Source organism: Balaenoptera borealis (assembly GCF_965194805.1).
Source record: "Balaenoptera borealis genome assembly, chromosome: 10".
Classification (NCBI taxonomy): domain Eukaryota; kingdom Metazoa; phylum Chordata; class Mammalia; order Artiodactyla; family Balaenopteridae; genus Balaenoptera; species Balaenoptera borealis.
Window position 1 is genome coordinate 104150901 of NC_138874.1, and position 26682 is coordinate 104177582.

General features: G+C 38.5%; 1 protein-coding gene across 5 annotated transcripts in view; it reads left to right on the plus strand.

Moving 5' to 3' along the window:
- Nucleotides 1-26682, plus strand: part of ATRNL1 (attractin like 1) — a 705133-nt gene that overhangs the window by 549067 nt on the left and 129384 nt on the right. For 4 of the 5 annotated variants that reach the window (XM_082407777.1, XM_082407776.1, XM_082407779.1 and 1 more), the window contains one exon: nucleotides 26254-26368. In XM_082407777.1, coding sequence (XP_082263903.1) covers nucleotides 26254-26368 — 115 coding nt within the window. Of the gene's footprint in view, nucleotides 1-26253; nucleotides 26369-26682 lie in introns of those variants that run through there. The other variant, XR_014249113.1, reaches the window with a different exon arrangement.

A 26682-nucleotide genomic window follows, 5' to 3' on the forward strand; every position in this document is an offset into this window, starting at 1 on the left:
TTTACTCTGCCCTCCCTAACAGTTCTTTACACATCTAATAGTTTAAAAGCCAGTGGTATTTATTATGGGTCTTTCCGTCCAGTTACTTAAATTGTTCTTTCCTCACACGGCCAGGAATCTCCTAATTGGTGAACCCAGTAGATGCTCTCCAGTCCTTGTCTTACTTGACTTGGCTGTAGCATGTTTTACGGCTGGTTTGTCCTCTCTTAAGTCTTTCAGAAATACATGTTAACTACCTTGCTAGTCACTGGGAAGACAAGGCGAACAAGGTAGCAGTGGTCACTGCCCACACGGAGGTTACTGTCCAATGAAGAATTCAAAGAAAACAGGCAATTACAGGAAACAAAACTCTCTCCCCTTTATTTTTATGACTTCATTCAATCCAGAGTTTATTTCCTTTCTCAATCATTTCCATCACGATATCTTTTGCTGGAAGCTCTTTCTTTGTGTTAACTATTGCTGTTACTCAGGCTTCCTTTCTAGGCCCTCTCTTTGCTCTACCTGTTCCCTGCAGGTGATCTCATCAGACTTCATCGGCCTTCGACGTGCCTGTGATGCCAGTTCTCTTGATCTGAAAACCCGTTAGCCAGCAGCTTGCTAGACATCACCACCTGAGGGGCCCTTTGGCTCTTCAAACTCAGCACGTTGAAAGTCGAACGCATTAGCTTTAATATCTTTTCTTCAGACCTTTATTTCCCCTCCACTTATACTTTTTCTTAGCTAATAGCATCTCTCTCTACCTAGAATGTTTTCACTACTGTTTTCTATGAGCACAGAGAACCTTTCTGCCCAGGTCTGGGTCTCTAGTTCTTAATAAACTTAGGTATGAAAAGCATGTGTTGAGTAGAGTAGAGGTTTTCTTGAATCTTCTGTCTCCCACACCATTAATAACATTGGTTCAAGGGATTCTTTAGTCCTGAAAATCGTACCACTAAAACCTCTCTGGAATTCATCCCCTCGTCATTATTGTCACAACATTCTACCTAGTTTAAGCCTTTTCTTTTATAATGTTAAGACACTCTTTTTGTCTCTGTATCTGTCTCTATCTCTATCTCTATCTCTCTCAATAGGACCCCACACCCATTCAATTTTATTTTATAAAATACCTAGTACAGATGCAGCTCCTTGAGATATGCAGAGTCTATCGTGTTCTTTCACCCCAAGTCACTGGCCCTTGCCACTAAACTCCAAATTAAACGTCACCATTGCCTCATCTCATAAGCAGCTCTCTTTACTGCCCTCTTCTTTCATTTGGGAGGTAGAATTCCACTTCCAGGAAACACATCCTTTTTAAATCCTAACATCTTTTAAAGTGAGGAATAGGCCTAGGTGGGGGAGGCAGCAGTGAGGCTGTTCAGTAGGAGATGAAGCTAGAATATGCCCTGACGCCACTCTGCCACTACAGCCCCAAACCCGCATGTAGAAATGGTCTCCAGAGGTAGCCCAATACGAGGCTGCTGTCCTGTTGTCATTTATGTAAATCCCTTTTTGAGGTATGGGTGACATACACCTCTTTCTCTGATCCTCACTCTGAAAATCACTGTGGTTTTAACACTGGCAGAAATTCCATAAATTATCAGAACATAATATTCATCTTCCTCTCCATCATTCCATTCTGTCACACGTAAGTAAAAGTCATCTTCCTGCCCATCGCATTCACTCTGGGACTAATTAGTAAGGTTTTGTCACAGCAGAATATCTTGATTTGGCTCCTCTCCTCCGGCTCTGTGCGTCTTTACCTTTGCACAGTGGTTTTTGCAGGGGGCCCCATTACCTGAGTGCCCCAGAACTATAATGCTTCCTTCATCGGGATCCAGAAAGGAGATAGAGCTGTCTTTGAGGAAAATCACTAAGTGCTTTCTGCAGTACATGTCAAGGCCTTGGATTTTCACAAGTTAACAACTGACCTCTGAAATTATTTTTTTCTTATTGAAGGCAGATAGGCCTGAACTATATATCACACCAAGTTACTATAGTCTGTCAGAGGCAAAGGGTTCTGGCCCCAATGTTTTCTGGGTCCAGCTCACTCTTCACAGTCTCCAGACCTCCTCTTCCTCTGGATCCTTATCTGAGAGGCTGGTCAGAGTTGCGGTAAAGAGTGTGCACTCCGCAGTTAACTGTTCTGACTGCATTATGTGTTGCCTCTGTCACCTCTGTCTCACCTCTCTGTGCCCCAATTTCCTGGTTTACTAAAGGGATGATAAAAGCTCCTACCTCGTAGGTAATCATAAAGAATAAATATGTTTATATATGTGATGTACTTAGAAAAGCATCTAGCATGTCGTAACCTTCCTATATATGTTGGGCATTATTAACATGCTACACCTTTAAAACCTTTCTAGCCCTACCGCCTGCCCAACCATGGCTTCCTATTACCTAAAAGATATTTGAAGTTTTAAATCCTTGGCCTTTAAATCCTTGGCATAGACGTCCCTTTGAGACCTGTCCACACTCTGGCTTTCTAGCCTTATCTCCTGCCTTTTCCCTATTCACGACCCCTGTTTTTAATCATGTCAAGCTGCATACCAGGTTCTCTCAGGACCTCACACACACACTAATAAATGCTAGTCCTTTAAGACCAGCTCTCAGGCCAAATGCTGTCTTCTCTGGGAAGGTCCCTGGCCCCAGCATTTAGTCCTTGACCAGGCAGTCAAGTTGTATAAGCTTGCACAGCCCATGTTTGCAATGTCATGACGCTTTGCTTCCTTAGGTGTCTTTCCCACTGTAACTACTCCACCTGGGGAACTTGGTGCTCAGTGTCTAGCACATAAATGGTGCTCAGTTAAGTCTGCTGAATAAGTGAGCACTGTAAACAGAAATTAGTATATATGCACATGAGATTTTAACTTTTATTGATTTAGCTTTTGGTCATTTATTGTTAAACATCTTGAAACCTTTTGCCAGGTTGAACTCACATGAAATATACACATTTGATGAAAACTGGCTTCTTGAGAACTGTTTCCTGGCGAAACCATAGATGGTCACACTAGCCGTGATTGTAACCCCATTGCGCTTTCAGAAATGGATCAACCGAAACACTATCCCAGTTTTTTCAGATCTCTTTGTCTCAATTTCTCTCGAGTTATTGGCATCCTATGTTCAGGTAGCACACATCAAGGAGCTACACTTTATTGAAGTGGACAGCCCCACAGAGAGATTCATTTGTTAAACTGAGTGGAGGTAAACATCGTGGCTGCCCCGCTCTTGGCATGCATGATAGGACGTTAAAATGCCGAAGTCAGAGCTCCACAAGACAGTGTCCCTGCCTTAGAGGGTCCCCGGAAGCCTGAAATCCGATGGCATGACTCCAAGTCACTGCCTTATTAAAGGTGTGAACAACTAAACCCATGAGGGAAGAGCCAAAGTATTGCAGCTCAGCCTACCAATTTTATAGGATTACATTCCTATAAACTGCTTCAGGATAGAAAAAGCATAACATTGGCCCATGCTCTGGGATTTCACAATTTAAAATATACTCGATTAGTGCCTGCAATTAATGTGTTATCTAAGCATTCACATACCAGTTGAGCAAAGAATGCTGGCAGGCTTCAAGCTGTCTCAGAGATTGTGTTTCCCATGTTTGTTGCATCAGTCTGAAGCCCTCTGAGGTCAGAGGCAGGGTATCGGTTGATGTTAATGTTGATGATTCTCCAAAGGAATAAGCACATCATGAACCTATTGCAGAATGTGGTGTGGGTTTCACTTTTCTTGCGGGCAGAAGAATTCCGAAAACATCCTAACAGCTGTACAAAACCGCTGCCTAGGATAGATTTTAAATCAGAGAAGGGATGAGAGCTCCCTTGTCAACAGGATGGCTTCCATGTGCCACATGTTGGCATAGGCAAGAGATGACATAAGAGCAAAGACAGTTGTCAAATACTGACACAAGGGAATGACCCTGGACTCTGTGAGCATGCAAGTGGTCAAGTATGAAACCCAGACTACCCTTAAGCAGTGGTCACAGTGAAATCATGGCTAAAGAATGTTCCCAGAGGGCTGCCTCTGAAGGCACTGCCACCAGAGCTAATTCTCGCTCAGCACCCGAAAGAAGTGGCCCTTAGAGAACTGTGGCCGCCCGGACGGAGGGCGGACAGAGACGTTAACAAGGGCCCTAACACACGCGGACTGACATGCATGCTTCAGGAAGCACGAAGCCTGGCATGAGGCTCAGGAGAGCCGACTGCATGCAGCTGTTGAGGCTGTGTGGGAGGGCGCTGTGGAAAATAGAAATCAAGGAAATAAAGCGGAGATTCGTCATGGCTTGTCAATTATTTTACTCTAAAGGACATCTCAGTTGCAGTGGAAGGTATAGCTGGACAGCTGCAGTTGCAATGTTTGCTTCTCCCTGGGACGCATAGCCCATAGCATGGTGGCAGCTGTCTACCTGTTTCTCTCGCTGGAGCTGTTGTCTAATTTCTCAGGGTTTTATTAATGTTTTACATTTCTGTATTCTTTGGACAAGCTCAAAGGGTAGTCATTATAGTTACCTCCCTAAATTTCATCACTATCTCACCAGTCTGTTTGTGGGGGTTAGTTGCTAACCTAACCTTCGCAGTAGTCTATGCAGGTCCAGGTTTCTCTTCAGTCCAGTCTGTGCAAATAGTGAAAGATGTATGCATCTGTCAGCCTCTGTAGGGCACACCTAAGAGTTTTCAAATAAATTTAAGAGTGTTACTAAATTCCTGTTTGAAAAAATGCAGTGTCACATTATTAGCCCTCTGCAAATTCCTGATGTTATTAGAAGCTCCAAGATCTAGGTATGTTGGCAGCATTTTCAGGGGAGAGGACCTTGGATTAAAGATAAAGAGTTCTAACTTCTACAGATGGGCATTATTCTATATCATCCTTTTTCTTCCCCCAATCTTCCTATCTGTGGAATTTCCCTCCATAAATATCACCTGAGGACCAGAAGCAACAGGTAATGGTTTATAAACGGTTTCAAGCACGAGGTGGATGTGCCACATAGCATTTGAGGGGAAAAAATGCAGAGAATGACCAGACCCGCAGCAAGATGGTCCTCTATCCCTACGAATGTTCCCTACTCTAGGATAAAAAGGAAAACTGTTGGCAGACGAGAGTTGAGGGCATCAGAGGCGTCAGGAGGAGGAGCAGAGTGTGGAGAGGAGACAGCCCGGGTGGGGTTCATAGGGAAGAACAAAGAGAGAGTTGCAGGCGAGACACAACCCTAAATAGGGAGGACTTTTAGGAAAGCTTATTCTGTGTTATATGATCAAGTTTATGTTGATTTCCACTTTGCAGTCTCTTCTTCAGGATATTTCCACAGGCTTCCTTTCTACACTCTTTTCAGAAAATCTTTTTAGAAAGTAAAGTACTGCTGCTTGTAACAAGGGCTGAGCAGCACAGGGCTCCCTGGTATAGATTATGCCTTTCCCCTCCGGATTATCATATTATTTTAAGAAAAAAAAAAGAAGAAGAAGAAGGGATATCCTTTCCCAAGATTCTGTATCTTATGCCACCAGGGAATTCCAATTCAATAGTTGCAGGGATGGGGGATGGGTTTGTTTTTGTTTTCTTTTGTTTTGCTTTGTTTTCTTTCTGGTTGTGGGGACTCCCTAAGAGCTAAAGCAGGAAAAAAGTCAACACTAGATGGCCCTAGAAGATATATTCTTAATGGTTCAGCCTCTTGTCTGATTAACCTGGGAATGGTTCCATAGGCGTTTACCAACACACAGTGATGCCACCCTAGCCCCACTTTTTCTGGACTTTACATTATTAATGCTCCATAATTTTACTTACATGATAGGAATTCATCTTGGTCTATGCTGTGTGAAACACTTCATATAAGGACTTACCCTATTCTACAGGAAGTGCAATACAGGTTACCTACTATTACTTAATCAGTAGACCTGCAACAAGACAATCCTTTGTTAGTGCAAAATTCTCCTGCCCACAACTGCCGAAGGCCTGCAGCTCTAGCTGCATGTGTGCAGTGCCCAGTGCATTGTAGGTTCTCAATAAATACTTGGTGTGTGGATATGTACAAAAGGTTTTTTTAGCAAAAACGAATTAATCTGACCAATTGAGCTAAGAATATGTAGACATAGAGTTACAAACAGAATAAGTTCTTTTCTCCTTACGCTGTTGGAAGTGGTTGAGGTAAGATTTGAGGCATCTCTCGTTTGGAATTCAGCAAGACCCGCCTTCTCATTATGTGGAGCAGTACACTGAGTAATAAGAAATCTAGCATGGCTATAGTATCTTGCACGTAGGCTATGCTCAATAAACATTTATTGAATGACTGTCTTGTTACCAAGACTTTACAGCAATAAGCTTTAGAGGGTTTAGTCTGACCATCTGCTTGAGTGGGATGAGTTGTGATGATGATAGTTCAAATTGGGTTTGTGTTCACAAATTCCTAAAATTAAAGTGAGATAGATGTAGACCCTCTGTCAGAAGATATTGCAGTATCTGGAAATCTATTGCTTTTCAAATAAAAGGCACAGAGGTGGGACTATTTTACACTGATGGCTGTAGATGGGACCAGGAGCACTTGGAAACATATTGAAGAAGCTTTACAATTGAATCTTGCTCATTGGGGAACCTTGGCCACAGCTTCCTGGTCATTTTTCATGGCAAATGAGATGCTTTTGGCCAGTGGTGCTAAGATGGCTTCTTGATAGCCCTTCCCCTGTCAGCTAATTTCTGTTCATCCGTCCTCACTATGACTGCCCGAGTGACTTTTCTCTAGTTCATATGAAAATCTGCAATGGGAAAACCGAAACAAAGATCAGGATTCAACCTTATTCCATGGCTGTGGGCTAACACTTAGCCATGCCATCCTGGTTATTGTTTCCTTCTCTTCATATTCCTGAAAGGATTTCCCGTATGCATATTTTGTGAAAAATATCAAGAAAAGCCATCTTCTTCAATAATACCTTCCCTTTGTTCACCAAGAAACACACCCAGGTTTGTTTGTTTGTTGATGTTTGCTTGTTTCCCTTTTCTTTGTGGTTCAGTAGCCCCAGGGAAGTTTCCCTGAGTGCCACTACTGACTGTTTGCAGCTGGGAGAGAAGAGAGTGAGGACAGAGGACCGAAGGATGCTTGTTTGTGGTTCTCTCCTTTCCTGGCACTTCTTGTCCTCCTTCTTCCTTTTGCGTGTCTCCCTTCAACCTCTTGCTCTTACGTCTCCATATTTACAATAGTGTATGGAATTGTCAGAGGAGAGAGAACTGGAGATCTAGAATTTTTTTTCAACAAATTATATTTCTTTAATAAACAGGAAAAAGCATCTCATAGATGAGTACAAATGGATGAACTTGATAAAGCCCACGGTATCTCATAAGAAAAGTCTCTGACGGCAAAGGTATTGGGGTGAGGGTGGAGCAGGATATGGAAGGCAAACCAGAAGGTGTGAATCTGTACTATGAAGAGCCCAGGAGTCGGTACTTAGATGTTCACATCTTGCACCTGCCAACATAGTACAGCAACTTTGTGTCTTCATGACTCAACACCCAGAGCCCCAGCTTTATTCGTAAAGTTTAGATAGTAAGTAGCTATGAGGGTCATGGGAGGTTTGTTTTTTTTTTCAAGTGAGATTTTGAAGAATTTTGTCAACTCTTCAGTGCTGAAAAAAACAAAAAGTCAGTAGAGATTGCTATTACTGAAAGAGACTTTAAAATTACTGTAGCTGCTTGCTATTAGCTACTGGCATTAAGCAACTTTTACAACCAACAAGAAGAAAAATAATATGATTAAATTCTCTGACAAATAGTAATTTCATCTTATGCAAATAGTCTTCTTCTGAGGTGATCTCCAAAAATACAGAGCTATTTACAGAGATTAATAGGTCCTAACTTCCCTTTTATGAGATAAATAAAAGAAAAAAGCTAAGGTCATGAAAAATTTGAGGCCTCATGGTTGCGAGAAATGGAGAAATTAATTTGTATTTCTGTTTTTAAAAATAATCTAAGTTCTGTGGAAAGTGGGCATGTTCCTTTTTAAAATAAAACTGTAGTCTAGGTCGGAGAGCTGTCTGGGAGCCAGGGTAAAATAAAGAAGCATGTAGGATTTCCTCACAACTGGTTTGTTCTGATGGTGTCTGCCCTGTGAGCTTCACCTTGGTCAGGAGCTGTTAGTCATCTCTTGCCTCCACCGACCCCGTGGGGAAATTGGCTCCTATCACCAAGAACCAGAAGACAGTGCTGAAGGAGGGAGAGAGTTTGGAGGGTCGTTCTACGTTTCCTCTAACTTGATATTCTTTTTGCTCTTGTCTCCTTCCTTCAAATCTCACAGAATATCTGGGTTCTGAGCCTTGGACTTTGAATGTGTCTGCCTGCCTCCTGTGATATCTCATAACTTCTAGATGCTAGTCTGGAGGGAGGGAAAGAGCCAGGCATTAGAATCATGACAGGCCTGGGTTCAAGTCCTGACTCTTCCACTTACCTTGCACAGGCAAGGGAAATATTAGGTACCCAAAAATGTCTATTATAATTACGTATATCACTTCTAAATCCACAGCTGACTTTATCCACTCTCTCTCTTTACTTATGCTGTCCCTGCTTGCTTCAAATCCATCCCTTCTTGATGCTTCATCTCTCCCTCTCTTCTGGCCACTGACACCTGACTGCCCCTGCCCCAGCGCTGACAATAACATGAATTATAGTTTCAACGTACAAAGATCTATGGTTGAGGGTTGCAGTTAAGTGGCAAGGTAATTCCCTTCTAAATGGAAAATGACCATCACAAGTATTTTCATGACGCAGTATTTCATTTTAGTGAATTTTTTTTTTAATTCTTTCAGGACATGTAAGAAAGGAGAAAAGAGGAAATTGAAATAGCAAACTAGAAATTTATGGTATTCAATTATAATAAGTAGGCAAGTTAAAGGTATCTCCAATCAAGGAGAAAAAAGGGCTAAATAATTACATGGCTGCCATTTATTGAACGCCATACATTATACCAAGTACTTTACATAAATTATCTAGTTTACTCATTGAAAAACCCTATGAGTTTTTGGCACTATTATTATTCCCGTTTTACAGCTGAAGAGACTTGGGCCTAGAAATATTGTCTCATTGCCTAGTTACATGCTCTGTAAGTGGTAGAGCCAGGATTCAAACTCAGTTTTGCTTTTCATAGTACAGTGTGCTGAATCTAGAACCTGCTTGCAAAGGCTCCTCAGAGTTTGTGTCTTACCAGAGCCACATATAAGTGCCTAAGATGTTCCATCATAAATTAGAAGATTTAAAGCTAAATTATAAGTTATTCCTATAGTAAAAGTGTATGGTGAATTAAACAGACCATTAAAGAGTAACAAATCAAAATAGCAATACCTAATATTTATTGAACACTTGGCTTATGCCAGGCAGTATCCTAAACACTTTAAACGTATCAACTTATTTTATCCTCACAACAACCCAATGAAGTAAATATTATCATTATTGTCATTTTACAGATGAGGAGACTGAGTACAGAGAGTTAAGAAATGTGCCAAGGTTCACATAGTAAGTGGTAGAGTTAAGAACTGAATCCAGGTAGCATTGTATCAGAAGCTATATTTGTAACCTCTATCCTATATCAACTGCCTACTTAATTTTACTCCTTTATTTTCATTTCTTTGAATTCTTTTATACAATGTATTGTCTTTGAAAGCTGTAGTGAAAAGGTCTCTCTCATAAGCAGCAGTGACCTTCACCAGCTGTATTTAATATCTGGATGTTCTCTGTGAGGGAGGCTAGGGCGCAAATACTTCTCACGGAGTGATTCCCCACGGCTGTGCCCTGCCCAGCCTCTGGGGCACTTCACTCGTACACCAGAATGGACTTGCCTGTAACCGACCATTTTTCTACCTAGAGTTAAAATATTTGCAGTTACTTTACTCTCAGGAGCCAGCTGTCTATCACATCCCTCTATCCCTACACCCTTGGTGCACTCACAGAACTTGCTCCGCCTGTTGAGTCTGAGGTTGCATACTCTAGCTTACCTTACTGCCATCCATTAGACACACAAAATTCCTTTTTTTTATCCTTTTTATCGTGTTTTAAATGACATTTTAAACCTTCCTGTGTCTTGAGCCGTATTTTAGATTCTTTTTATGAAGGGGAAGATCCTGTCTGTCTTGCTCAGCGCTCTGTGCCTGATGCCTGGAACAGTCCTACTCAAAGTATGTGCTTGAAAAGTATCTGTGGGATAATGCTTTTGCCCAGTATTTAAATTCTAAAAGAGCATGGTCACACTCTTAAAAGTTCTTACCATTCCTGTTAAGTTCTCTGTGGTTTAGAACCAGACCAGAATATCAGCTTCTCTATTCTTTTAGCCTGAGAAATGAATCTGTCTCTTAGTTAAGTTAGGTAATAGGACCAGTTTCTCCTTGAATTGAACAGAATGGGATTGACAGGAGACGTAGCTAGTGTTAGGTTCAGAATCGGTATTAAGAAAGCATCATCCTTGTTTATTCTCCAGTTGGATGTCTGCATTGTAGTACTGCACTTTTGTTACCTCATACGTCACCCCAGTGCCTTTTATTCCTCCTCAAGTTTATGTATTCTACCCTGGTGTGTATCATCTTGCCTTACTGTGATAGGAGCCGATCTTTATCTTAAAGGTATTGATGGAAACATTCTCCCCAAAGGGTTCAGTTTGTTTCCAGCAGTAGTTTTTTTTTTTTTTTTTTTAAACAACCAAGTATGACTTAAATATGCTCTGCGTTCAAAAAATTTTTAAATCTTGCTACTACTTGGAGCATATATTAGTATTTAGCACAGTGCCCAGTAACTGCTTTTTATTCCAGCTACTCCCTCTGCCTAAGGGAGTGCTCAATAAATAGTAAGTGCTCAGTGAATAGTAGTTGCCATTATTATTGTTGGAGAAAAGCCATATAAATTTGCAGTTTACCAGAAGAGAATATGACTTAGCAGGCAAAAAGAAGAAATTGGTATCTTCTCTGCCATTCCTTCTGATGCCTTATAAAACTTCACTGATATTAATGATCTCATCTTCCACTGTGCCTGCATGCAAAATAAGGGTGACCTCTTTCTCTAGAAGCTTCATGACTTAACGAAGACTAAGATACATTGAGTCATTTGCAAAATAAATGTGAAGGGTAAGCAATGCTTACTCAGTTTTTTAGACTATTGACCTAGCCATGGAATTAGCACTGAGATCATAATTTTGCCCTTTTTTGAAGAGAAAAGTAGCTATCAGAGTTGCTAGCCAAGGTAGGAAAATTAAAGAGGGAAATCATGGCTCCGAAGAGCAAGCATTCTTCTGGGAAGATTAGTGATGGCAATAATACAGCAGCTCCACCCTGTAAGGAACAAAAGTGTACATGTCCAATAACCTTCTCTATGCCATAACGTATCTCGTATGGGTCTGGCCCAAGTCACTTGCTTAGCTAACAAGGACAGTTGTTTATTTGAATTATGAATATTATGGTGGGGCTGGGATATGTTGCCCAGATCCTCCTTCAGGACTGAGCCTCCTATTTCACAGCCCACAGCTGAGTTGCCCTCTGCTGAAAGAAGCTGCTTCACTCAGTGTTATGCCACCTCCCTGGTGACAGCCTACACCCACTGGGAGGTTCAAAGGCTTGGCCTCTTGCCTCAATTTGCTGCAACTCTAAAGGACCACCCTCTGCTCCCCAGAGGCCTCTGTTGCAAATGCATCACAGATCCACTTCTCCCTCTGCCCCTCTCTGCCTCCAAAACCCCGCGCAGATGTTACTCCTGAGGGTGCTTCCCAATAAACTTCATGCACACAAATCTTGGAGTCTCAGAATCTGTTTCCTAGGAAACCTGGACATACAACATATACTATGTGTACATTCTAAGGAACAATTATTATCACTATTTCCAATTTTATGAATGTCATCAATTTTATGATGATCACAAAACTCCCATAACCTAGTGAATTTTCCCACTGACATTTGCCATGCTGTGTGCTATGTAGCTTATTTCTCAAATGAATGTAGCTTAAACGACCTCAAATAGAGGAAATGCCCTGAGGGACTAGTATTAGTCATAGTTTCAGTATTATACGTCATGATCATTTCCAAAACAATGGGGGGAAAGGGTGGCAGCCAATCAGTACTCTCTGGCCATTCAATTAGGGGTCAGATTGTGACTAGGGAGACTGTATTCGTTTCCTGGGGCTGCCATAACAAATTACCACAAACTTGGTGACTTAATACAACAGAAATGTATCCTCGCACAGCTGTGGAGGCCAGAAGTGTGAAATGAAGGTTTTGGCAAGGTTGGTTCCTTCAGGAGGCCCTGAGGGAGAATTTGTTCCCTGCCTCTCTCCTAGCTTCTGGTAATTGCCAACAAACCTTGGCATTTCTTAGCTTGTAGATACATCACTCCAATCTCTGCCTCTGTCTCCATATGGAATTTTCTTCTCTATGTCGTCTCTATATGGCCTCCCCTCTTTTCATAAGGACACCAGGCCCACCCTAATCCAGTGTGACTTTGCCTTAACTAATTATATCTGCAAAGGCCCTATTTCCAAATAAAGTCACATTCTGAGGTTCTGTGTAGGCATGAACTTTTGGAGGATACTATTCAGCCCGCTTCAGAGACCAAGTCAGGAAGCAAACAAGATTTGCTTCCCTGTTGGTAGCTTTATTTGTGCTGTGAATCTTTTAATTAACCCTGCTGTTCTTTTTGAAGAAAATACAGTGAGACAGTTATGTGCAGTGGGCCACACCCAGTGACAGAAGGCTCCTCAAAGGCTTAATCAATTAGATAATTAGTAGGACCAGGAGGGAATTGGTAAAGCAGCAGGGGTAAAACCGGAGGAAGGATCATTACACAGACTCTGACCATTAACTTTTAGTTATACTGAAAAAGGAGCTTTGGGGGGAAAAAAAAAAAACCAAAACAGATTTGGAGAGAGTTTTTTTCACTTTTACATACTTCTTTTTCCAAAGCAAGCTCTGATGAGGTAGTTGAGTTCACACAATCCAATCATTTGAGGAAAAAGCCAAAAGGAATGCAAATATATTTAGTTTGGTCACTCAAGGGATCCACACATCTCAGATCATAAGTGGGGCAGCAAGCCTATCCTGTGAGTTCCAGAGACCCTGGGAATGACCAAGATGACTGCATGAGGACCCCATGGTCCTGCTAAAAGCATCTACTGCCTACTATCCACTTTCCTCTCATTTTTTCCCTCTTAGCCCTCTTGATTATAAAACTAAGGCAATTTTAATCTAACAAATAATGGTGAGAGGGCTAGTAGGCAAGAGGCTTCCCAGGCTACACAGAGACACATAAAAGCACACTTAGTAACCATTTCTACATATGCCCATAAGATAGTTTTCTCTTTGCGGTTTAGGCAGAAAGGTTTCAGGGAATCTTTATCTTTTTTATGGGTATTTTCCCTCTGAACTTTTCACCACTTTCATTGATCAATTATCATCTCTAAAAAACTTGGAGCTTGGTTCCACCTTTAATGCACAGACACTTGTAATACTGGTCCCTTACTCAGAGCCAAGTCTTAGTGAAAATCTCAGGAGGGAAAGATAAAAAAAGAGATCTGGATATAGAAACCTCCTTTACTGCCCTACCATGTATCACCAAAACAAAGGGGAAGGGAAGTATTAAGGTGGACCCCGATAAAAATGGCTGATATTCGATTGGTTTTTAATTAACAAAAATTGCATTTGCAAATGATTTGACGTAATATGAAAATTTAAACATCTACTTTTTGTCAGGCACTATGTTAAGTGCCTTATTCATATATTATCTTTTATAATCCTCAGAGAAACCTTGCAGGATTGGCGTTATAAACTCTAATTTCTATTGACGAAGCTGAGGGAAAATTAAGTAATTTGCCCAAGGTCCCATAAGATTTGAACCCAAGTCTGCTTCACATTTAGTAAAGTCATTTGGGCCTGATGAAGTACTTCAAGACTTTATGATAAGATTATTCCCAAACACTATGGTCAAAATTCTTGAAATCAGAAAGACTGCTGTGCCCACAAACTTCAAGTGACGTACGAGGACTGTTATAAACTGTCAAGAAGATGTCTGTGGTCCATGGGATTGGTGATGTAGTCACTGCTTTGAATGATGCCGACAGGTCACAGCACACTGATAGCAACAGGTAAAAAGATACTGGGGAGGATGTGAAAACCCCTTGAGGGGAAGATCACTTTAATTTTTGCATTATTCACGGGTTTTACAGAAAAGCAGCCATGTTACTCACTGGCAGCTGTGCAATTTGCCTTTATATAAAGAGGCAGACAAAAAGCAAGCTCTGCATTGGTAACTTCTTAGAAAGAAAAGAAAAGAAATTCCTAGGGCTATAGCTATAATGTGCATATTCAATATTATTTTAGTTTCAGGTGTATAACATAGATTTAATATTTTTACAAATTATACTCCATTTAAAGTTATTACAAAATAATGGCTATATTTCCCAGTGCTGTGCAATATATTCTTGTGGCTTATCTGCTTTATACATGTAGTTTGTATCTCTTAATCTCTATCTTGCCCCTCCCCCTTCCCACTCCCCACTGGTAACTACTAGTTTGTTCTCTATATCTGGTGGGTCTGTTTCTGTTTTGTTATATACATTTGTTTGTTTTATTTTTTAGATTCCACATATAAGTGATAACATAGAGTGTTTTTCTTTCTCTGTCTGACTCATTTCACTAAGCATAACACCCTCTACATCCATCCACATTGTTGCAAATGGCAGAATTTATTCTTTTTTATGGTTGAGTAATATTCGTTGTATACATATACCACATCTTCTTTATCCATTCGTCTGTTGGTGGACACGTAGGTTGCTTCCATATCTTAGCTATTGTAAATAATGCTGCTATGAACATTGGGGTGCATGTACCGTTTCACCTTAATGTTTTGTTTTCTCCAGATATATACCCAGCAGCAGAATTGCTGGATCATATGGTAGTTCTATTTTTAGCTTTTTGAGCAGCCTCCATACTGTTCTCCATAGTGGCTGGACCAATTTACAATTCCACTAACAGTGCACTAGGGTTCCCTTTTCTTTACATTCTTGCCAACATTTGTTATTTGTAGACTTTTTGATGATAGCCATTTTGACAGGTGTGAAGTGATATTTCATTGTGGTTTTGATTTGCATTTTTCTGATGATTAGTGATGAACATTTTTTCATATGCCTATTGGCCATCTGTATATCTTCTTTGGAAAAATGTCTACTCAGGTCTTTTGCCCATTTTTTAATCATATTTTTTTTAATATTGAGTTGTATGAGCTGTTTATATATTTTGGATATTAACCCCTTATTGGTCATATCATTTGCAAATATTTTCTCCCATTCAGTTGATTGTCTTTTCATTTTGTCAGTGGTTTCCTTTGCTGTGCAAAAGCTTTTAAGTTTAATTAGGTCCCATTTATTTATTTTTCCTTTTGTTTCTTTTGCCTTAGGAGACAGATCCAAAAAAAATATTGCTATGATTTATGTCAAAGAGTGCTCTACCTGTGTTCTCTTTCAGGAGATTTATGGTTTCAGGTCTTTAATCCATATAACGTACATATTCATACATACATTTGAAATTCCATGTGTCTTCAGTATATTATGGAAGTTGATATTCCATAAGGGCCATCACTGGACATGGAGACAATGCTAGATTACCTTTAGTATATTAGAGTCTGGTTGAGAAGCAGAGAAGTGGGTATTGAAAGAGATTTCACACTTACTAAAAAATATACCTTAAAATAGCGAAGTCTTTATAGGGTTAATGTTCAACTTTCTGGGAAAACTCTGTCATCCAGAATGACTCATTCCCTTAGACATCTAGGTAGGTTTTACTGTATTTTAATTATATACATATTTTTGCAACCAGTCAGATAAGATCTTTCATTCAGAGTTTTGTCCATGCTTTCGTTACTTATAATAGGCTGTGATTGGCATAATAATCATACCAGAAAGTCATTTATTATGCTGGATCCATTAACATTTGATTCCTCATTAAGAATATTGCCATGTCTGCACTTGTATTTTTTCTGCTGACAGTTTTCACAGAGTTTCTTGATTTAGTTTTATGATTGAAGTTTCAGAAATAAATGTTTTAATTTAATGTTCACTTGGTATAACAGATTTGAACAATAGTTTAATAAAAAAGCGCTGTGAGTTCCTGATAAAGAAAAGTTTGTTGATGTCCATTTGGGATGATTTGCAGCATGTCTTGGTGAAGGTTGAACAGAGGCCCACTGTGTTCTGCACTTGTCAGGTTCCATCTGAGCAGCTATAACTTTCTAAGCAGGTATTGATAATGTCAGTCATGACCAGGAAGAATGAGAAGGGGATGATGAGAGCCCTGTTTCACAGAGGACCTCAGCCTCCTCTCTGACCTCTTCTCATCCCTGTCTAGTCAACACTTCTGAGGCTCTATCCCCAATGAACTTCTAGCAATTTCCTAAACAAGCTATGTGCCTTTATGCCTCTGGGTCCATGCTTTTCCTGCTACCAGAACTCTCCATCCTTCATTCTCCTAGTCATCCTCTGCAAGGTAACGTCCTTCCCCATGAGAACTACTCGTCCCTCCTCCTCCTTCCGCTCCCACCCCCAGGGCTCTGTGCATAACTCTGTGAGCACGTTTAGCTCTGACATAGCCTTAGTTGCCCTCAGCCCGACTGCCCTGAAGGAAGCTTTACCCAGGGCAGGCACTGTGCCTGTATAGCGCTCTACCCCCAGTTGCCAGCAGGGGGCCTAACACATTTATGTTTTAAATTGAATTGATCTATCAGCGGCATGACTAAGGTCACATTTTGCATTTACGACATAATGTGTTTTGGAAAGGACCAACATGGAGGGTAATACCAAGATCCTGATTTTCTAACTTTCCTGCTGGTTTATATCCATCTGCTATAGACGAAGCTTCTCTTTATAACTTTTTGTCACAACATGTAGAGATTTACCTTGTGCACAATTTGGAAAAGAAAAATCAAATGCTCATTCATCCGTGAAATACTTATTGAACACACAGCTTAGGTGCCAGGAAAAGTTTACTCTATGTAGCACATAATGCTCACCGTCGGATCAGACTCTTTGATAAAAGCAGAGAACAAAAATGAGGAAAAATTGGCATTGAGATCAGATTTTTCCCACCCTATAAGCCGTCAATAAAATTCTCCCTCGGAGGCTTAATTTCTTAATTAATTAATTTCAAACCATTAACAGAGCTTTTAAAAATATGGTACCTGCCTTCAAATAGCTTACTTTTGAGTTGAGCATATTCTTTAGTGGAACAGAAAATAATTCTAAGGCAAAGTGGGAACTGGGAAGAATAGCATAATAATAATAATAGCTGACCTTTACCAAGTACTGTGATATATATACCTATGTGGATATGTGTATATATATATATACATACAGATACATAAAATACGTATATTCTATATGTATATTATATCTGTATATAATATACATCCTATATGTATATAATATATAACATTTAATCCTTATAACAACACTATGAGGAAGGTATTGTTAGCTCCATTTTACAGCTGAGAAACTTGAGGTACAGAGAGGTTATGTGATTTGAACCCAGGCAGTGGTTGCTAAAGGTTGTTCTCTTAATCACTACATTACACTTCCTCTCAATGGTTACAACAGGAAAAATAACTTACTCCTGATTATTGAGATAGAATAAAGTGAGGAGGTCCTGGAGTGGCCTAGGACGACCTGGGATGGCTTCTTGCCGACTGAGAGTTTTGAGCTGGATCTTGCAGAAATGGTAGACATTGGCAAGTAGTCTAGGTGGCTGAAATGACCAAGAGCACAGGGTGGCTGAAGCAAGATGGGAAGTCAGTTGATCTGGGAGGCACGTTTGTCTCTCATACTTAGCAGTATTTTTTGAGGTCAAAAAGGACAGTCCCAATTTTGAAATTAGTATATGAAGTATAATGGTTAGGTTGCTTTTTGCACAGAGCTATGGAGAAAATTACAGGTTGTAAAAAATCTAATTATGGCAATTATTTAATAGATAATCTATTTCAGATTTTTGAAAAATACTATCAGGAATCAACTTTTAAAGATAATCTGTTCAAAGTCATCTCCTATTAACATGCATATGTATTGACCAACTCAGGGGCAGAGCATGATTATATAATATCTCGAAAAGAGATAATATCCTCATTTTCTGGGACCTAAATACCTGTGAAAAAATAGGTGGCAAAGTAACTGCTATCACAATCCAACCTCTTCACTCCCCAAATCAGTGCCACACAATTAAAATAACAGCAAAACTCAGTTAAACTATATATTTTACTATGGATATAAACCTTAAATATGTGTGTACATGAGTGTGTGTGTGAGTGTGTGTGCATATGTGTGTAGTGAGAGATTTTGAACAGAGATTGAAAGTAGAGACATTTCAACAAAGGAAAAAATATTTGGTACGATATGAAAATGAAGTTTACGATAGAAATACCTTTGAAACTACAGGAGCAGCATACTAATTCTGTGAATATTATGTTTTATTCCTTTACCTATTCCCACATGTAATACTTTATTCTCTTTGAATTTTCTTCTAATGCAGTTTAACCCTGGTTTTGAGAATGTCCATCAGCTTAATTTCTTTTACTAATATGAATTATTCTCCTAGCGAGGAAAGCTAGCTAATGTGTTTTTCCCTTTATCATTTCATGCAGATGGTAAATAAGGAGAGAATATGATTTTCACTTTTGGTTTTTTCCCAAGTCTAAACAACGAAATCAGAGAATCTGTTTCTGAGATCTGGAGTCTTGGTATTTGTTGATCCTATAGAATCAACACAGTTCATCAGCTGTGAGCCAAATCATCAGGCTGACTTAATTCAATGTTCAGTAAATTAATTCTATTATACTAATGTGACTAAAAACTAAATTTTATATCAATATAAACAGTCATTAAACTGCAAATACCAACTTGTGCAAGCTGTTGAAAAAGACTCATTTTTAATTATAAATGGATTCTGATAAGAATAGCATTAAAAGTGTTCTAATAGGGAAATGTTAGAGTGATTAATGTGCAGTTGTTTGCATTTTTAATATTTCACTCATATATCAGATTAGTATTTGTGCATACTGTCAGACTTTATTCTGTCCTTGTCAAAACACTTATTACTGCTGACAGGTATAACATATCCACATTAATCCTTAATTCCTTGATTCAATTTTCTAATTGCTTTTTTGGCATGCAATGGTGGCCATTTAGTATTATGTGATGTATTCATCATATGGTATAATAATGTGCTTTAAAAATTAGATGTGTCATTTAAAGTACTTGAACAGGAAAAAAAATTACTCAGGATTGGAAATTTCAAATTTCACTGTACTTAGACTAAGTGTTAGATATTGTTATGTCACACATTCTGGAGGTTGTCCATAAATCAGAGTCACAGAATGTTGAAGAGATCCTAAAATCATCCAGCCTACTTGTTCATTTTCCAGTTGGGAAAACTGATTCAGTAATATGCCCAGGATCACACAACTAGATACTGGCAGAACTGGTCCTAGAACTCAAGTGTTCTGAACCCTGCTCAGAAATGGGGCAAGTATACGCATATATAATTTTTATATTCCTCCTATTAATAGTCAAGCTGAGAGAATGAGAGACTCCTTGGCTTCTTAAGCTATATTTTTTAGCAGTGTTGTATAGTGGTTAAGAATAAAGATACTAGAATCAAACAGACCTGGGTTCCAATCCTGGATCTGCCACTCACTAGCTGTGTTACCCAGAGAATATTATCTGACCTCTCTGAATTTCAATTCCCTCATCTGTATAAAATAGAAAATAACACAATAATGCATATAAAGTGCTTAGCACAGCTCCTGGTTCCTAGTAAGTACTCAATAAATGTTAGCTGATATTATTTTTCAGTGTTTTATTTTATCCCTTTAATATCCATAATTTAATTTAATTCAGTTTCTACCCACTCATATGTTTGATGAGTGTGTAGAAACTGAGTCATACCTCCCAGTTATCTCACCATGTGACAATTGCATTTATTCTTTCATTTATTCATTCACTTACTCTGAGTAAAATGCACTCCATTAGCTGCTATAGGTAAGGCAAAAAGGAATCCAATATGATACCTGCCTTGGAAGAGTAGGAATCTAATAGATTCCTATGTTGTAATCTAATACAACAATTACATCAATACCTGTAGTAAAAGATTGGGAAACATCAGTCCCCAAAAGGTAACACAGGTGCCATGCTTAGGCTTTTCAAAGAGAGGAAGTAAGTACAGGGCCAATAGACGTGAATAATAAACTGGACCTGCCCTCAAGGAGCTTGTTCCAGTGGGAAGACAGGACAGTTGCCCAAGTGTCATTCAAGGTGGAAAATGAAAAGGGCCGTAACAATTAAAGAACTAAGGAGGGAGAGACTAAATACCTCAGACCAGGGAAAGCTTCATGGGTGAGTTGGCTTTGAGGGATATATAATTTTAGGAAAGTTAGAGGCCTATAGGAAGGATCTCCTGGACAGTAGGAATATTATGAATGAAGGAAGGAACAGATTCTGGAAACCCTGGGCGCAGACGTTAAAGAGTGAGCACTTACATCGACTAAAACATGGAGCTTGTGCAGAATAAAAGATGAAGTTTGTGGGGAGACACAAGAGCCTGGCAACCCTGAAATGACATCTTGGACTCCATTTTACAAAGTGACAGCTCTCAGCCCGTTTTGACACATAGGCATGTTTTTTTGGCAGCAAAATTTTTGAGATTTAATGTTTTAAATAAATCTTGTACTTTTCAGCTCACTGTGGTGCCGACCGCTTTTTATTGTCTTATTCTGCAAGTTAAGGCAGTCTTCTTACCTATTATAGACAGTATGCATAACGGTTAGGCATACAAGCTCAGAAAATAGACTGTAGTTTTCCAAATCCTGGTTTGGTCACCTATTAGGTCTGCAACCTTAGTTATGTTATTTAAACTCTTTGAGCTTCAGTTTCACAAATTATGAAATGGGAATATCCCCTACCTCTTGTGGTAGAATTAAACCCATGTAAGCATTTGGCATAGCATAAGGCATATTTTAAGCACTTAAGAAATGTTAGCTGTTCCTTGAAGAGATTTGAGTTTGCAAGCCCTACTGAGGCAGTACTGAAAGTTTTGCTTTTGTTTTCTATTTCATTTTATTTTTTAATGAAGTATAGTTGATTTACAAAGTTTCAGGTGTAAAGTAAAATGATTCAGTTATATATGTGTGTGTGTGTGTGTGTGTGTGTGTGTGTGTACTGTTTTTCAGATTCTTTTCCATAGTACTGAAAGTTTTTTGAGAAGGGAAATACCATCCTTCTAATGTTTGGAGTTCTAGAGCATTGAACTAAAACCCTACTTAAATTGCAATGACTAGTCCAAGGACATCAGATAATTCTCTTAAATCCTTAGCTGCTCGGGTTAGTTTCCAGTGTCACCCACCTACTCCTTCACTCACTCTTTGAGAAGGCCACTGGAGGAAGGAGCAAGTAGCCAGCTTTGCCTGTTGGTATCTTCTAAACATCCAGTGATTCTTATAGCAGCAGTTTCCCAGGCTGGATCCCAGGTTCAGATGGTGGCCTTCCTTTTTTAGGACATGTTATTATGAGTTTTAAGAACTGTAATCTTGAAAATCCTTATGATTCCAGGAGCTTCTCTGGTAATTTGCTTGTCTTTAATAGCTGAAAAATGAAAAGAGTTTAACATAGAATTGTTGCTCCAAAAAAACAAGAACTTGAAGATATGAGTACAACAGTTTGAAAAACACTAGTGTGAACAAAACAAGTCTTTTGTAAAAGCTCCGTGTGCTTAATAATCAAGGACTGCTAATTACATAACTGTCAGTGATATTTTCTGGCACGGTCTAACGCCAGCTTCTTTCGGTACAACAAATACGAAAATGCCTAAAAGTGAATCACATTTGCTGAGTGCCGTGGGCAAACAAACCCATGCCTTATCTCTTTCAAAGGCAGCCATGGAAAATACATGATAAATTGCACAGTTCAGTGAACATGTTATGTCATTGTGAAATGATTTTGATTCATGGTTACGTATTTATTGCTAAACAACTGACAAACCTCAAGGTATCAGAAATATCATTCATGGGGTTTTGCTATTTTCTCTTGCAAAATTCAAGTGCTATAAAGTGTTTTTCTTTTTTATTTAAAATACTTTATTGAAAGTGATATTTGCCACAGTCTTTGGAAATAATTTTTTAAATTATATGAATTTCTGCCAGCAGTGTCAAAGAGCTGTGCTAGTCACTAATATTTTTATCATAATGAATAATTCATATTTTTGCTAATATCCTTTTATGAAAATTTTATAGCTAAAAATAGACAAAGTTGTAAGCCAATTTGATTTCAGAATAGGATTATAATCTCCTTTCATAGAGCTTATCAATATAATGAAATTTTTGAATGTTTTCTGTGCAATAGCAGTAGAATTAAGAGTGAGAGAATTATATTAAAGAAGATTTTACAGAAGTGGCTTTTATGCAAACATAATTCCTTTCCCATGGTCAACATATCTTACTATACTCTATCCGTTGCTGACTCTCTTCAGTTTAAAGTATTAAATAAGCCATTTTCTACTTGAAACTTACAGTTATTTTTCACTAATTTTTCCTCTCAATTGGTGCTTTTCATGTCAGCATTTGATGTTTAAAACCTTTTCTTCTAGTGTTAAAAGCATCAGGAAAGGTAGCCTGACAACACACAATATGCACAAGGCATATTGTAAGCACTTAATAAATGTTAGCTATTCATCAACTGATGTACTCTCAAATTGTGTCTTGTTTTTCTAAATCTCGTAAACCAAGAACCACTGTTTCTCAACTGGTGGTTTTGTTTTGTTTTGTTTTGTTTTGTTTTGTTTTGTTGTAATCATGAAATTCTTTTCTGAGTTTTATAATCAAGTATTTTAACGTGGCTTTGGATATTTTGAGTAGTGCCGTTGAGCGCTTACGAATAAAATGACAAAGAAAACCTTGCCTGATGGTAGAAATGATAAATTATTTCTTAGGTATATTAAAAGGGATTTGGGTATTTCTAATATATCGCCATCATTTAAACCTGAATTCATTTTATTTTCCTTTAGTATATTTTAACCAATTGACCTTTACATATACTTTGCATTTATTAAATTAGGATAAATTTTAGTAGCCTAGAAATACGATTCAAAACATTCATAGTGTTTTTCTTTTAGCCTTGGAATATGACAAGCCTATTCTCTAAATATTTACATCATTGGAGAATATCTATGTACTTATGCTGATTTTGGCTTAACATTTTCAAAAATAAGTCTGTTAAATTAAATGTAAGCTTTAAAGGGGAAAACCATAGATCTTGTAACTTGATACAAGTATTGCAACATTGCTTACAGCATTTTCTTGGAAGATTTTTATGCCCTTTACTTCTACTACCATGGCCACTTTCACCTTTATATTGAAAATTCCCAAAATGTATCTGTATGAGGATAATTTGAAAACATGAGATTTATGCTGCTATAAAGGAGAAATCCTTTATAACCACATAAAACCACATAAAACCGTTGTCACCAGAAATTTCAGTCTAAGTTTTACATGAAAGGGAACATATTTTATCTTTAATGCCTTATTAAACTTTCTGGAAACGGCAATATTCTAAAATATTCTAGGTGGATGACTACATATGTCTGTATTCCTCCTGAAAAATTCAAATATCAGTAAAAAAAAAAAACAAGACTAAACAAATCATTTGTTCTAATAATTAAAGTAGTGGTATTTTTTCTTCCATTTAATTTTGCCTTTATGTATAGATGTTACTTTGATTAAGTCAACCGTGTCTCACCTGTACTTTTTGAGTGAAATAGCCAAAACCACCATTCCTCAGCCAAATGATGTTCCTGTTGTTTCAAAGGTGATGTTGTATTTAAACCTAAATTCTCTGTGTGTTTTTGTTCACATGTGTATGCCTGGATTGTGTATGTTCACACACATGTGCTTGCACATGTGTTTATGTTTGTGTGTGTGGGTGCATGATTTTTTTGTACATTCACAATATGATAAACTGCATTGTGTTGCTAAGAACATGGACTCAGGAAGCAGCCTACCTGAGTATAAATCCCAGCCCTGCTACTTCCTAGTTGTGTGAATTTGAGCAAGTTTTTTTAACTTCTTGCTTTCATGTTCTCATCTTACAGGGTTGTTGTAAGATTTAAATAAGTTAATATATGTAAAGAATTTTGAACACCTAATCCATAGTAAGTATTTAATAACATACTAGCATTACCGTTACAATCATTATCATATATTCATTTACTCTATTTTATTTCTAAAGTCATATTATTTATACAAATGCATTGGTGGGTGATTATTACATATGTATTTCACTGAAATGATATTAAAGATATGCCTTGCTGTATGTCAATTATAGCTCAATAAAACTGGAAAAAATTTTTAAAAGATACGTCAACAGAATATTTTGGATTGTGATAATTTGAGGAGATAAACTGTTATCATTGGTGAGAGGAAACAGTTGCGAAAAAGCAACAGAAATTGCATAACTTTGTGGCTCACAGACGACATATCAAATATCAAATATACTAAAATGCATTCAGGGACTTCCCCTGGCGGTCCAGTGGTTAAGACTTCGCCTTCCAATGCAGGGCGTGTGGGTTCCATCCCTGGTCAAGGAGCTAAGATCCCACATGCCTCGTGGCCAAAAAACCAAAACAGTTTCATTGTAACAAATTCAATAAAGACTTTAAAAATGGTCCATATCTAAAAAAATCCTTAAAAAATTGCATTCATTTATTCAAATGTAGGCCTGTTGCACATCTACAATGTGCCAGGATTTAGTGTTAAAATGACACATGGTACCATATGATCCAGCAGCAATCATTCTCCTTAATATTTACCCAAAGGAGTTGAGAATTCATGTCCACGCAAAAACTTGTACAAGAATGTCTATAGCAGCTTTATTCATCATTGCCAAAATTTGGAAGCAATCAAGATGTCCTTCAGTAGCTGAATGGATAAATAAACTATGGTACATCCAGATAATGGAATATTATGGAGCACTAAAAATAAATGAGCTATCAAACAATGAAAAGACACGGAGGAACATTAAATGCATATTTTTAAGTGAAATAAGTCAACCTGAAAAAGCTGAGTACAATGTGATTTCAACTATATGACGTTCTGGAAAAGGCAAAACTACAGGGACAGTAAAAAGATAGTACAGATGAACCTATTTGCAGGGCAGGAATAGAAACGCAGACGTAGAGAACGGACTTGGGGACACGGGAGGAAGGGGAGGGTGGGATGAATTGGGAGATTAGGTTTGACATAAACACATTACCATGTGTAAAATAGATGGCTAGTAGGAACATGCTGTATAGCACAGGGAGCTCAGCTCGGTGCTCTGTGATGACCAAGATGGGTGGGATGGGGGTAGGGGGAGGGAGGTCCGAGGGAGGGAAGGGATATATGTATGCATAGAGCTGATTCACTTCATTGTGCAGCAGAAACTAACACAACATCGTAAAGCAATTATACTCCAATAAAAAAAGACATGGAGGAACATTAAATGCATATTTTTAAGTGAAATAAGTCAATCTGAAAAAGCTAAATACTATATGATTTCAACTATATGACATTCTGGAAAAAGCAAAGCTATGGGGACAGTAAAAAGATCAGTGGTTTCCAGGGGTTGGGGGTGGGGTGAGGGATGAATAGGCAGAACAGAAAGGATTTTTAGGGCAGGAAAGCTTCTCTGTGTATGATACTATGATGAAAAATACATGTCATTATACATTTGACAAGCCCATAGAATGTACAACACCAGGAGTGAACTCCAATGTAAACTATGTATTCCGGGTGGTAGAGATGTGTCAGTGTTGGTTCCTCAGCTTGTCCACATGTGCTACTCTGGGGGGGGATGTTAATGATAGGGGAGGCTGGGCATGCATGGGGGCAGGGGGTTTATGGAAAATCTCCGTAGCTTCCTCTTAATTTTGCTGTAAACCTAAGACTTCTTTAAAAAATAAAATCTATTAGAGAAAAAAAAACAAGATAAAAATAGAACAAAGCAATGAGTACTTTTCAAAAATTGCAAAAATATGTGCTAATATATAATGCCCCAAGAAAAATGTCTTCTAAATGTAAACGACCACCATTACAAAAAAACTACATATTACTACAATAAAATATTCAATTGAACTATTAAAAAATGAGAAATGGTGTGCCTTCAACCACTAGGAATAAACATTTTAGCTGCCTGAAGCATAGTAGGAAAAAAGTAAAATAGCAGTGTCATGTAAACTATGCAAATTTAGAATGGGTTTTCTTTTTCAGGGAGCACCCAAACCAATAGCCATTGAACCATGTGCTGGGAACAGAGCGGCAGTTCTGACTGTGTTTCTTTGTCTACCACGAGGATCATCAGGTGCCCCTCCCCCAGGGCAGTCAGGTAAGATGAATGAGGCACCATCAGCAGTTAAGCAAAACATGTAGACTGAACAGAAGAAATAAATAATACTACCAGATAGCACAATAAAGATATTTACAAGGTTCTAATTTACAGCATGGTAAAATTTTACTAGAATACAAACTTCTACCCAAATATCTAGATATCTGCCTTGCTATAAATTCAGATTTGCAAGTGTTTCTCTTAAAAAATACGTGTTGAATATATGTGTGTATTTGTGTGTAACATAACACATGTATGTACGTACGGAAACACTTCAATTTGTTGTTGTCATTACAATGAGTAATCTCACTAGC